Genomic DNA, 14,233 nt, shown 5'->3' with positions numbered 1-14,233 from the left:
ATTCTATGATTCTATAAAACAAGATGCCAAAGTATGTCCTGGCACTGGATTTCTTTGTGCTGGATGCACAAATATAGATGTATGGGATGACGGCCTTGCCATTAGCCTGTTCTGAAAGGCATGAAAAGAAACACAGTTTGGGGAAAATTAGAATGTAACAATGTGCACGTGAACATAGTGGTTAGTAGTAAATGTAATATGTAATGAATGTAGATTATTACCAATAACAAAATTGCTGTTGCCTTTTTCCTAAATAAAGGGAGAGAATGGCAAAAATGAAAACTTGGCAAGACTCAGGATAGGAACAGGAGAGGTGGAATCGCAGTTTGCCACCTGTGGTCAGCTGGCACAGTTTATTTGGCTTCAGGGCAGGGTAGAGCAGAGAGTTCAGATGTTTAGAAGTAGAATAGGACAAGCAAATATAAGTGTTTCTCTGTCTCCCTGAATATAGTCAGCAGGAGACGAGACATAGGCGAGAAGAAAACTACCTGTGAGCTCTTTCATAGTAAAACTGGAGTCTTTGTAGTCTTGAAGCGAGAAAAAGCTGACCAGCAAAATGAAAATGGCTCTTCCCGAGTCAAACCTAGTGCCAAAAACCTGAAATGTTTATGTACTTTAAGTATCCTGCAAGCCATGTTTTAATTAAGTGCCGATGTGCCGCACTTACGATACTGTATATTTCATTGTAAGGTAAAAATGTTAGTAACACAAAAATACTTTCAATGGGGGTGTTTTGTAAGTTCCATCCGTGTTTAGTTATTTGTAACTGTCTCTTTCTCTCTGTAGATAATCTCTGTGACAGGATTTGTCGATAGTGACAGAGATGACCTCAAACTGATGGCCTACCTAGCGGGTGCCAAGTACACGGGCTACCTGTGTCGCAGCAATACAGTCCTCATCTGTAAAGAGTAAGTGGTTTATCTCTGCAGCACTCACGTTCTCAGTTGCCTGTTGCAAGTTAATGCTTTTCTTAAAGTGAGGTGCTAATTACAACTCATCAGAAGAATGTCAATTTTAATCAATTTTGCAATTTGATAGCAATAAACTTAGTGATGTTTTTTCTTGAACTAAATTACTGCACACTGTTACACGATAAATTTGGCCTTCTGAAGACAGGCAAAAGAAAAGTCATTTTTACTTCCACTGTTTTACAGTATTTTGTAAGTGAAGCTGACTTTTACATCATCTGTAAGTAAAGTAGTTAGTTAGTTAGTTATTCATAAATAATTGTTTTAAAACAAGGGGTAGGAAAATTAAGTTACGTCCAGGTCAAACTTGATTCTGTTTAGAGTAGAAATACTCCTCTAATTGAGTTGGTTTAGCACATAAAACAAAAGTAATTTGTCAGAGTATCTACTTTGTTAGTTAAAATATATAATAGGTCAACACAGAAATATTGGTATTTTAGGTTTATTATTAGAAATTGCTATTTTAACTATTTTATTAAATTTTCTTTCTTCATCTGTGAACAAAAAGGGCCAGTGGATTGAAGTATGAGAAAGCAAAAGAGTGGAGAATACCCTGTGTCAATGCGCAGTGGCTCTGTGACATACTGCTGGGAAATTTTGAAGCTTTGCGGCAGATCCAGCACAGCCGGTACACAGTGTTCAATCTTCAGGATCCGCTCTCTCCTAGTCAACATCTAGTTCTAAACCTTTTGGGTAAGAGTGTCCGTCCCAAAATCCTGTGTTCTTGTAGCATTTATGTATGCACTTTATGTGTCTTCTGTAATAGATAACTTTGCAATGGTTTCATTTTTGTTTTGTTCTTCCGCTCCTAGATGCGTGGAGAGTCCCGTTAAAGGTATCACCGGAACTTCTAATGGTATGTTGAATTATTGTGTATATATACAGCTGGTTTTGTAAGATCACTCTTTAGTGTTTTTAACGTGTGAGCACATGTCTATGGTGTGAGCACAAGCCAGAGGGACTTACACAGAGCTGTAGTCAACCTCCTGGCTTTATTTCCTGCTGGTGTTCTTTCTATTTTATTTTGAGAAATCTGAGCAACAGTCTTTGCAGAACTAAGAACTTGCACTGTGATACACAATTTTAAGATATCTTGGGCTAGTGCTTCACTCTTAAATTTTTACAACAGAACTTTAGAAGGGACTTGGGATTTTTTGAGTCAATATCTAACACTGTCTTAAAAGCAGCCCATGAAAGGTTTTTAAGGCAAAGCACCAAAAATCGGTAAGAATTCCATTACAACATTGACAAAACAGATAATATAAATTAAGGGTGAAAGTACTTTATATCATCTCTTTGAAATACTCTAAGAACTAAAACCATGGGCATATGTACTACACATTTTATAATTTAAAAATACAGCTTGCTTTTAAAAGTGTAGTTGATAATGCTGGAAATAACAGCAGTGTAAATGAACAGTAAGGATAGGAGGAATGTACATTAAAAAAGATACAAAACATTTAGGTTTTGTCACATTTATTCTGTGAAACATGCAAAACATGAGACAGGTGTAAGAGCTGAGGTAGAGACTGCAGCTTATCTTCTGAACTGTTTCATTGTTCTGAATATGTAGAAAACTATTCAGATTTTGTATTATAAGTTCTCTTCCCATTTCAGATTTGTACTTTACAGATGTTCTCACAGTGTCTGTCTTGCACAGGTAAATCCCAATTTGAGCTAGTGAGCTGTTAGTTCATTTGTGCAGCAGATGACTGTCAGATAACGTTTTATATTGCATGAAAATGTAAAAGCTGTGTTTTCAAGTTACTCAGGCCAGGGAGAGCCTAAAAGCTGCATTTCTCTACTTCTGGGCAAATGCTGTAGTGGCTGCTCTAGTACTTGAGAGGGAGGAGTGTCTATCCAGTGTGTTCCTGAGCATCCACTGGAGCTTCTCATTCTGTAGTTAGGGAACTTTAGCATTTAAAACGCAGGTTCCAATACTTCCTGTTGATACTTAAGCACCTGGAAGAATATTGTAGTCTTCATGTATTTAAAAAATGGACAGTTTTTTCAGTCTCTTTCTCATTTAATTCTTTGGGTTTTCCATTGAGGATTACCAGCTTTATTTAAAGCAAAAAATTCCCACACTATTTTATATGGCGTACACTTAAATATTTACATAACTTTATGGAGAAGCTTTGTTTAATGCTTAGCTTTGCTCTTGAGTCAGTTGGGTAAGGAGTAGGTGCACCAGTTTGCATTCAGTAGTGTGTCTTTCATTTGTGTTTTATTTTCTTTAATATAGTCCCAGAATATCGGTGTATAGTCTTCCTCTTTCATAACAGAAGCTGGTTTCCCTGCTCAATTCAGATATAAACATGTAGATGATCTAATTTCAGGGTGTGAGGTTGCCTTTGAAACCAAAGCAAAATGAATCCAGTCTTCAGCCATCAGCCAAAAGAGCAAGGTAAGGAGAGCGTGCAATCAGTGCCAGTAATCCCTAATTGACCTTTCCAGAAAAGTGTCAGGTGGCCATCAGACTATTTCCATCCTGTACCCTGCTAATTGAAATAACTATCAATGTTTTTTGCATATTTCCAGCTACTCAACTGGCAGGAATAAAATAAGAACTAGAGAGTGAAGTAGTAAGAGAATTGTGAGAGAACAGAAGCAAGAGAAAATGCCCTGTTCTCAGCATAACAATGTTTTCTTCAGAAGATTGGTCCTGTGTAATTCTCATTCATCTGAGTACTTCCATTGATAAAAGTTGCAAGAGTGTGCTTATGTAGTTTTAAAATAATAATAATAACAACAATAATACAACTTTGGGCTCAAACTTCACATTCTGCTGTGTTTCATGGCTTTTGTAGGATTGAAGACCTACCACCACCTACTAAGAAACTCACCCCAGAACTGACACCGATGGTCCTCTTCACAGGATTTGAACCTATGCAAGTTCAACAGTACATTAAGGTGACTTCCATGTTTATTTCTTGTGAACTACATTGAAACATCTGTGAACTTTTTTCTTGATGTTGAATTTTTGGTATCTAAGACTTGATTAGGATACACCTAAGGATAAAACCCCATGGGTTTTACTGGGGCTGAGGCTGAAGTATAGATTTACGTGAAATGAGCTTTATTTGGTAACTGTTCTGCTTTAGTTTACTACATGCTTCTGTGCTACTTGTTTGTTTCTTCCATATGATTATTTAAAAAGCAAGAAGGCCCCTTCCGTGTTTGTTTTTAAATCAGCAAACTTCGTGACCAAATTTAGGAGAGAAAAGTTGTGATGGTTGTACTGGATGAGACCCAAGACTCTTGTAATCTAGTTGTTATCTGTAGTGCCAAATGCTTCAAAGAAAGCTGATGACAAAGCTTATGGCAGGTGTGAAATAATAAGTTCCCATAGAGATTTTGTTCTGTTTCCTAATAAAGCTGTACCAAAAGTTAGCTCTAAATAATTTATAACATTCTTTTAATGGTAAAAAAATCCAATCACTCCTTGAACCTTAGGAACTAATAAATATTGGTTCCAAAAGAATTTTCTGTTTATGTTACTTGCCACATACTAGCTCAGGCTTGAGGCACAGGGTTTTTTAACTGCTGACCTCCGTAGTGTATGAAAGATCCTGCCACTGATGCCTATTCTGGCTAATCAAAAGTAAAGGAGGCCCAGTCAATGTGCTCAAAAATAGCTCAAAATAGCTAAGAGAATCTGTTTTGGTAACAGCTGTGGCTCAGAAATATAAGAAATGAACTTCAGGCTTGTGAAGTTGAATCTAAACTTGCAGTGATGATATGATCAAGACATTTCAGAGTTTGGGTACCTCACTGAGGCTGGATACTTCCCATCGTCTTGAGATGGAGGGGTGTTCATTTTTCCTGTATGCCCAAAGGGGTCCTTGAACATCAGGATGAAAACCTTAGAAGATCTGCACTCATAGGTATACAGTGTTTGAGGTGAACGTGTATTAACTATGGAAATAACAGCCTTTGCCTTTCATAGGTGTACAAGTGTGCTGTTCAGAATGTGTTTATACGTACCCTGAAGGAGATAAATAGAGAGGTTCAGTGTCACTGAATAATACTTTTGTGTATCGTCTTTATGCAAACCATCAAAGTAAGCTAGCACGGTAAAGAGAAGCTGAAGACATTGTCCCTGTCTATCCTAGTTGTTCATTGTCATCGGAGCAGTACAGAGGGATGCCAGAGATCTTTCAGGGCTTCTAATAACCCACTGGGCCTTCTCGCTTGGGTGATTCCTGATGACTGTTGTAATAAAATCACCCTAGTATGTTAAATATTTATGCTTAAAGATATTGGTGGGGTTTTTATTTTTTTGTACAAAACCCTTGTCGTAGGAAATCAGAAGACCATGGTGCATAGATACTAAAGCTGTCCAAATATTTTTTCATTCTTTAAATTTTTATGAGAGGAAGCACTCTATTTGTAACTAACACCTATGGTAATTTGATATGCTTCACCAGTTGATTAGTTGTATTGCTAATCCCTTCAGATAATGACTTGTATCTTAACTGACAAGATAAAAACTGTGAAGAATTAGTTTGGATTTGATACTTTAAACCAAGGAAAGCAGGGTAGTTACTCAGTGTCATCAAAAATACATGTGGAACTAGTGTATTTGAGTTGCTTTTCTCTTCAAAGACAAGACAGCAAAATTTAGTTTACTGTAGCTACAGGATATGTTACACCTTCCACAGAAAAGAGCAAAACTGTTACATTTTCTGCTTACTTAAATTTAATAGCATCTATCACTTGAAAATATTAATTTATTTTTTATTTCTTTCCTTGCTGAAAAAACTACAAAACCGCAAATGGAAAAACTGAAGCAGAATGTAGCTTTTGGTTTTGCCAGATGAAGTTTATGTCTGGATATTCAATGCTGTAAATTCTCTCCTTTAATCATCCTTAGTAATGGAATGACTGTAATACAGAATACTCCTACATTTACTGTTTCATTAAGAGCTTAGTTTGATTTGATGGTGATAATAAGATTCATTCTTTTCCTGCGGTTTTTAAAGGACTATTCCATTCTGATTTGTGTTTGTACAACTTTCAGAAACTGTATATCCTTGGAGGTGAAGTAGCAGAATCTGCCCAGAAATGTACCCACCTAATTGCCAGTAAAGTGACCCGAACTGTCAAATTCCTGACAGCAATTTCTGTAGTCAAGCACATAGTAACTCCAGAGTGGTTAGAAGAGTGTTTCAAATGCCAGAAGTTTGTTGGTAAGTTAAACTAGTATCAATTTCTATAGTAAATGCAAGGTTTGCTGATTTAAGTATGTTGTTTTGACTTCTGACTTTAGTGTCTCATGCCAGTTTTCTAAAGAGTTCAGTTTTGACAGCAGAGATTTTAAGTCTACAGCAAATGTGACAGTCATAGTTAATAACTCATGTTATGTTTAAACAATTATACTGGCAGCTAGTTTGTATTTCACTTGAGGTAGAAGGTTATGTTCGTGTTATTAAATAAAGCTTTCAAAAGAAGAAATTGTATATTTTTTTTAAGTTCTTTTTCAGCAGAACATTTTGTTTCATTTAATTTTCATTTGATTTAATACAGTTTATTTCCATTAAATGAAGTAACAAAATACTTTAAAAGTTGGCTTTAGAGTGATTAAGTAGTTGGATGTTGTTAAGCATTATATTTCTTTCTCGTTTAGCCATTTGCAGATTTGATTACATTGCTTTTTAAACCTCAAATGCTTTTGTTTTCAATATTTTTTTTTTAAAATGTTAGTTGTAAGGAACTAAGCCACTGTTGGAAATACAAAAAATGCATTTAAATAATTAAAATTAATTAGTCTAGTACCGTAACTGTGTTGGAATATGTAGACTTTGTGTTTGCACTGCTTTTCTGTTCACAGCTGAAAAGAAAAAAATAGATAGTTTAATTCTACTTGACAAGGATGTTGAATCTGAAGAAAATCTTCTTAAAAGGCTGATTATTTGTTTTATGATTGTTTTATGCTTTTTATATAATTTGTTTGAAAAGAGCAAATCTTTAACATTGCTGCCTAACCATCACAAAGACTTACATCTATGGATAATTAATCAATAAACCAACAAACATTTTTATAACTCCGGAGAAGGCAACTTGCTTTGTTCAGCATCAGTGAACTGAGAAATCAATCCATTTGAAAGGCGTTAGAAGATAAAGGAGGTCTGGGAATATAGAAGGATGACTCTCTTGATCTAGGGACCTGAAGTACTTTAGTTGTCTACTGAAATTTAGTCGATTTGTAGCTAATGGGCTGCCTTCTCTTTTGTCTCTAGTACAGTGATGGAAAATATGGCAGTTGTTTAGAAAAATTGTCCTATTGGTTTTCTTTGTCTTACGGAAAAGTATTAACAGAATCTCTTTGGAGTTCTCAGAATTATCCTTGGAAAGACCAACTTGTTCTCCATATAAATTCTATTTTTTTGTAAACTTAGGTGTTTTGAATTAAGTGTGGTTTAGAAATATATTTGACGTAGCTTTTTGTGGAAAGATAAGATTGAAATTCCATCCCTAATAATAATAATTAAAAAAAAAAACAAAACCAAAAAAACCAGCTGAATAATAGGACCAGGGAAACAGGTGGAACGTTTGTTCTGTTAAGTCTGCATGAGGAGTTGAGACAGTTTCTGGGCTTCCATACATTGTCACAGTGGTTTGAAGTTGAACTTAATCATTCTGCTCCTTCCTTTGTAGAGAATTGACAACTAAAAGTTCTCAAATTCCTCCAATAAGTTAGAAAAAGGGACTTTATAAGACGGTGGTTGTTGCTAGATACACAAGTGTGAAATGCACACACAATTTTATTCTCCAAGTAATTGTGGCTAATCCTTGTAAGATGCCTAATAATAGACAATATTATAATAATGTAAAAATTAGTGAATGTTCACCATTTAAAGTCACCCTCCCACTAACATTTTCTGATCATAAATAGATCTTGGGTTACATGGATTTTTTTTTTATTTTCCTGCATTACATCATCAGTCTTTCTTTTTCAGATGAGCAGAACTTTGTGCTCAGAGATGCTGAAGCTGAGGTGCTTTTCTGCTTTAGCTTAGAGGAGTCTCTGAAGAGAGCTCAAGTCGCTCCACTGTTCAAGGTAAGCATTTTAGAAGAAGGTTTTTAAATACTTGGAGCTTTTCAACGTAATTTTTTCAGCATTAGGACCACAGCTTTTGTAGTCAAGGGCTATAAAACAGACGAGTATATAACATGAAGAATTTGTTTTAAATTTTAGTTTTTCCTTTATGCCTATTTCCTGCCTAAGCATGGGGATGGATCTAAGCCCTCTAAGTGACTGGATCCCGTAGGTGTGAGCAAAACATGCTCAGTATTTGTTCCCTTACAAAATTTAGATCATTGCTCTGTTATTTGTAAAATGCCACTTCTGGAAGGGACTTTTTTTTTTTTTTTAATAGCAGCCTGGTAGTCAAAGCACTTGCTCATAAAAATGGGAGTCTGAGAGTGAGTTTGCATATCAGCTTCAGGGAGTTGTAATCTGATTCTTGAAGACTGTAGTCAACACCAGGCTGTTTGCAAGGCTGATGCGAGATGGTTTTCATGCCCCTGGTTAAAAATATGTTACAGTGCAGAGAGGTGTCTGAAGATCCAAATTGCTAGAGATTCTTCAGCGTAACTGAATTTGAGACTTTTTCTTGAGGCAAACCACCTAAAATAGCTGTTTTTGCAACTTGTAATGAATAAGAACCTATGTCTGTTATTTGGTCTAAATAATACTTTTCACTTGGTTTTGCAGTCTAAATATTATTTATTCCTAGCTGGTAAACAAAGATAATATACTTGGATCTGATCAGTCTCACTCAAGCAGTAGGATATTTTTTTGTCAGAAAGTAATACATTGGCTGTTAATTAAAAGCTGAAAGTTCTTTTGCAACACTTGAGATGTCCCTGTGCTTAAGAAGCAAGGAGCACTGTTGCTCCTGTATGTTTTACCAAGCTGCAGTTAACTTTTGGGGTTTTTTTGGGTTTTTTGTTTGGTTGGTTTGGTGTTTTTTTTATTATTGTTATTTTTTACTTTGTGGTTTGTTTGTTTGTTTTTTTTTTAACCACAGTTTTATCTGTGGTCACTTGAAAGTTTCCCAGTTGCTATTTCAAAGGTCTTGAAATAAGCATCCCTACACTATCCACATTTATCAAAATTGTGAGTTTGCCCCTACAGGGAAAACAGATCAGTGGTAATTAAGAACTCAAGAGCTGATGAATTTGTTGCCCTAAGCTGTGGTATCTAACCCCAGTTTACAAAGCCTGCCCTGTGATTGTATAAGAGAATAATCACATGATAATAAAATGACACCTTGCAGAAATCAGTGAACAAAATAATGCGTTTTCTTATTCTTTCTCTTCTCTTTTTAGGGAAAATATTTTTACATTACACCTGGAATTTGTCCCAGTCTTTCCACCATGAAAGCTATTGTGGAATGTGCTGGAGGAAAGGTATTATCTAAACAACCTTCTTTTCGGAAACTCATGGAGCATAAACAGAATAAGGTGTGTACAGTGCTGCTTTCTAAAATGTAGTGGTAATACCTTACTGTGCTATTCTGAGCTTACAATTCATTTCTTTTGTTTAGAGTCTGCCCGAGATAATCTTGATTTCCTGTGAAAATGATCTTCACTTATGTCGAGAATATTTCGCAAGAGCCATAGGTATGTATAAGCTATCAATGTAAATTGAACAGTGTAGCTGTTCTGATTTTTTAAATTGTTATTATTTTACAAGTAGATGTCTTTTGAAGCTTTTATGTAATAATAAAGGAATACATGATCTGTCTTTCAAACCAGAGAGAAATCTGTGCCAGCTGTTTGCTGGGTGTTCCTAATACAGGTGTTTTATAGCCTGGTCACCATAAATCTTTGGAAGGGTAGGCTTGAACCTGAGGCTTCCGTCCTGCCTGAGGCAAGATTACTGTCTCAGTATTCATCAAATTAGTTGAAGATTTGGGGATTTTCACTTTATCTATTTGTAGAACCCCAAGACATGCTGTATTTATTAACAAAGGCACTGGAAGTCCAGTGCAGAGTGTGATGGGTGACAGTAGAGCCCTGGGAGCGGTGGGGCATCGCTCCCTTAACGCCTTTGTGTGGAGGCAGAAAGGTGCAGAATGGCCTCTTCTGACACACCTGTAGAATGAGGAAGAATGTGTATAAAATATATGCATGTTTTTGTTATTTCCAGATGTCCACAACGCTGAGTTTGTCCTGACTGGAGTGCTTACTCAAACACTGGATTATGAATCATATCCTTTTTGTGTGTAAAGTTGTCTGCTGCTTAGGGAGCTGTGGTTGACTCAAAAGTTTTTCTTAATTATGAACTAATTATTTATAATGCTTTAGGATGTGTAATGTTTACTTGATAGGAGGGTAGTTTACTGAAAGTTTTTCTTAATTACAAACGAATTATTTATAATGTTTTAAGATGTGTAATGTTTACTTGATAGGAGGGTGGTTTAAGACCCAGAAACCTAGCTTCAATTGAAAGCAGAATTAATTTTTGATAGGAACTATTTCAGTGGAGGTGGGAGTCAGGGTTGTCAGAAAGTCACAATACTAGAATATTAAGCTCTAGGAAAAAAAGAAAACCTTGCCACTAAGGTAAATATTTGTCACGAGTTACTTGCAGATGAGGAAAATAGCTTTTTACTGAAGATTATAAACCCTGTTCGATAAATGCAGTGTAAGAACCAGTAGAGGTTCTATGTCTTTACGTATGCTTTTTATAAAAGTTCTATTTTGCAGTCATTTCTTAAAGTTGTTCTTTCTTAACAAACGTACATATAAATTTACTTGATGGATAGTAAAATGCCTTACTGCTTCGGAATCCTTGGAGCATTAAATCTAGCTGTTCAGCCATTGTACAAAGCAACTAAAACTTCCTGTGGATGCTGTTTTCCAGCTGTTTTCCTAGGGATGATGAGCAGTTTAAAGCAGGAAAGCAAAAATAAACTGCATCTTTTTTAGGATGTGTAATTTTATTATGCTGAAACATAATTTACTATGTTTTGTATTATAGTACCATTTTAAAAGAGCCCACTTTAGCTATCACGATTAGCCTGTTTTTAAACATTTTAACGTAAATGATGGTACTTCAGCCAAAAGTGTAATTTGGATGTAAAAATAAAAGGGCTTGCTATCTATTAAATTATGGATGTTGAAGATGAAAATGTTTTGTACTTTATTTTTATTTCTTATACTCTATTTTCTTTTATATTGATATTTTGCCCACATTTTAAATAAATGTACTTTTAAATGTTTTACTCTATATTTTAGTGGTGGTTCATTTTTTTGAATACTGTGCAACAATGGCACTCTGGTAAGAGTAAATTACTCAAATCTTTTTCTGAGCAATGTAAAATTATTTTAAGATTATTTTACCAGGTATGTTTTAATACATGAACCCCCAGTGCTTTAAAGGGAAATCATTGTAAATGTATATATGTGTTTTTACTGCAACAAAGAAATAGCTTGAAGGAAGGAGAAAATATAAACCCGCATATTACGCTGTTGTGATAACTTTGTTTGTATAGTGAGTTTTACTAAATAAATATTAAAAAACAGTCTCCCAATTCTATATTCAGTTTTATTTCCTAATACACACACAGTTCTAATAATCTGAATTTGCCATTTTTAGCAGTTTAGATTCTAGTAGAGGAAAAAGTTACCCTAAAAGCATATTTTCTCTGAGCAGCAAGCCATTAAACCCCAGCTGGGGATTGCAGATATCTACTTCTCTGTACGTCATCAAGTGTATTACAGCACCTCGTGAACCATTCACAGAGCAACTCGAAATACAATATTAAAAAAATACTTTAACAGTAGTTTATCATGTTCTTTTTTCCAAACATTTTGTATTTCTATGCAGGACCATTTTACAGAGAAGGCTTTATAAATAGAGTATCATTAAATGGACGTAAGCTGCTATTTTTAGCTTATGCAAAGCTTTCTACAGAGAAATTATTAATTTCAAATTTATTGTGTTATGGCTTAAAAGGTAAATTCATCTGATACTTGACCACTATTTCTGTTGCCTTTCTTCCAACACTTCAGTTCAACAAAGTGCTTAAGCAAATGACAAATTCAAGGTGTAAAACCACAGTGGGAGTAAATTTCAAGATGAGTGAAGTCCCAGGGACGTCCGTACTGTGCCTCTTGCCTGTTCCTGCTGGCTCTGTCCTCCTCAGCTTTCCCAACTTACTCCTGTATTTGGTGTTTCTGTTGTGATCGATAAGGGGCTACAGGATGATAAGAAGAATGGTGAAATTTCTATCAGTGTGACTTTTGATAATGTGACAAAATGTAGTAAATGAGGATGTTATACTTTGGCTCAAGATGGTTTTAGGTGCATTGGAGGTTAAAAAGGTTTGGTACAGGGTGGAAGAAAATGGTACTTTCCCCAGTTGCCATTTACTTAAAACAACAGTGATGTGCTTTTTCTTAGTGTGATGTTCAGCTCTCCATAACACAGTTTCCTCATTGTTATGAGATAGATAAAGTCTTTAATATGGAGACCTAAGGTTGGAAGCTGGTGACATGCTTTAACTTTTAAAAATAGTAAAAAAAAAGGAGGAGGGAATGTAGTGGGAGTTAATTGTTGGCTGACGGGTTGTGCAGATGATATAATTGTTCAGACATGTAGACCTACCTGGCAAGTCTGGTCTCCCTCTTCTGTAAGTGGAGGGAGGGCACGTCTCTAAAGGAAGCTGGTGACATGCTTTAACTTTTAAAAACAGTAAAAAAAGGAGGAGGGAATGCAGTGGGAGTTAATTGTTGGCTGATGAGTTGTGCAGATGATATAAATTGTTCAGACATGTAGACCTACCTGGGAAGTCTGGTCTCCCGTTTCTGTCAGTGGAGGGAGAGCATGTCTCTAAAACCTGACTTAAAGACCCCTGCAGAGAGTTTTTTAACAATTTAGCGTCTTTAAACAGTTTAGCAAACTCTCTGAGTTATGTACATCTTTTAGAATACAGAAAATAGGTGAGATCAATCCCACCCTAAAGAACTTCAATAATGCATTGCGTGGATACTATGGGGTTTTTAGTGTAGAAAAAAGTACACTTTTTTTTTTTAATCCCTTCAATGCACTTCAGAATGTGTAATGCTGAAATTACATAAATCTGTGTTAATCTCCAAATGACTTCAGACTTAGTTCATTGTATTGGTTACCAGGTTGCATCTTTTAGAATACAGAAAATAGGTGAGATCAGTCCCACCATAAAAAACATCAGTAATGCATTGTGTGGATACTATGGGGTTTTTACTGTAGAAAAAAGTACACTTTTTCTTTTAATCCCTTCAATGCACTTCAGAATGTGTAATGCTGAAATTACATAAATCTGTGTTAATCTCCAAATGACTTCAGACTTAGTTCATTGTATTGGTTACCAGGTTGCAGAAAGTTTTTGGAAGCCTTTTCCTTTAAAGCCAGTGTCAGCTGTTGTAGCTTCTGGACTTTCGGAAACGTGATAAACAAAACTTCTTACTTTGAATAAAGACTTCCTACGTGCAGAAAGTTTTTGGAAGCCTTTTCCTTTAAAACCAGTGTTGGCTGTTGTAGCTTCTGGACTTTTGGAAACGTGATAAAGAAAACTTCTTACCTTGAATAAATACTTCCAATGCGCCCGCATCCTGGGCTGCATCAAGAGAATCATGGCCAGCAGGTCGAGGTGGGTGATTCTGTCCCTCTGCTCTGCTCTCGTGAGACCCCACTGCACTGTGTCCAGCTTTGGGGTCCTTAACAGAGGAAAGACATGGAGCTGTTGGAGTGGGTCCAGCAGAGGGACAAAATGATCAGAGGGATGGAGCACCTCTTCTGTGAAGACGGGCTGAGAGAGCTGGGGTTCTTCAGCCTGGAGAAGAGAAGGCTTTGGGGATGCCTTACAACAGCCTTCCAGTACCTGGAGGGGCCTACAGGAGAGGTGGGGAGGGACTCTTTATCAGGGAGTGTAGTGATAGGACAAGGGGTAACAGTTTTAAACTGAAAGAGGGGAGATTTAGATTAGATAATAGAAAGAAATTATTTCCTGTGAGGGTGGTGAGACACTGGAACAGGTTGCCCAGAGAAGTTATGGATGCCCCATCCCTGGAGGTGTTCAAGACCAGGCTGGATGGGGCTTTGGGCAACCTGGTCTGGTGGGAGGTGTCCCTGCCCATGGCAGGGGGTTGGAACTCAGTGATCTTTAAAGTCCTTTCCAACTCTAACCATTCTATAATTCAATGTATCTGCTGTATGCCTTACCAATGATGAATTGCCATATCCAATGTAAGTGCTAAAAGGGTAGACG

At 36.3% G+C, this 14,233-nt stretch overlaps 1 protein-coding gene across 1 annotated transcript in view; it reads left to right on the top strand.

The window, feature by feature from the left end:
• Positions 1-11,506, top strand: part of PAXIP1 (PAX interacting (with transcription-activation domain) protein 1) — a 31,561-nt gene extending 20,055 nt beyond the window's left edge. Inside the window, exons 11-21 of the mRNA XM_014945151.1 lie at positions 787-908; positions 1,477-1,661; positions 1,781-1,824; positions 3,308-3,375; positions 3,779-3,881; positions 5,992-6,160; positions 7,931-8,031; positions 9,306-9,440; positions 9,524-9,599; positions 10,129-10,189; positions 10,725-11,506. Of these exons, the coding sequence (XP_014800637.1) occupies positions 787-908; positions 1,477-1,661; positions 1,781-1,824; positions 3,308-3,375; positions 3,779-3,881; positions 5,992-6,160; positions 7,931-8,031; positions 9,306-9,440; positions 9,524-9,599; positions 10,129-10,189; positions 10,725-10,740 (1,080 nt within the window). The 3' untranslated portion in view covers positions 10,741-11,506. The remainder of the gene's footprint in view (positions 1-786; positions 909-1,476; positions 1,662-1,780; positions 1,825-3,307; positions 3,376-3,778; positions 3,882-5,991; positions 6,161-7,930; positions 8,032-9,305; positions 9,441-9,523; positions 9,600-10,128; positions 10,190-10,724) is intronic.
• The last annotated feature ends 2,727 nt before the right edge of the window (positions 11,507-14,233 follow it).

Source organism: Calidris pugnax, unplaced genomic scaffold (genome assembly GCF_001431845.1).
Source record: "Calidris pugnax isolate Ruff unplaced genomic scaffold, ASM143184v1 scaffold54, whole genome shotgun sequence".
Classification (NCBI taxonomy): Eukaryota; Metazoa; Chordata; class Aves; order Charadriiformes; family Scolopacidae; genus Calidris; species Calidris pugnax.
This window is presented reverse-complemented; position numbering and strand designations above follow the sequence as displayed.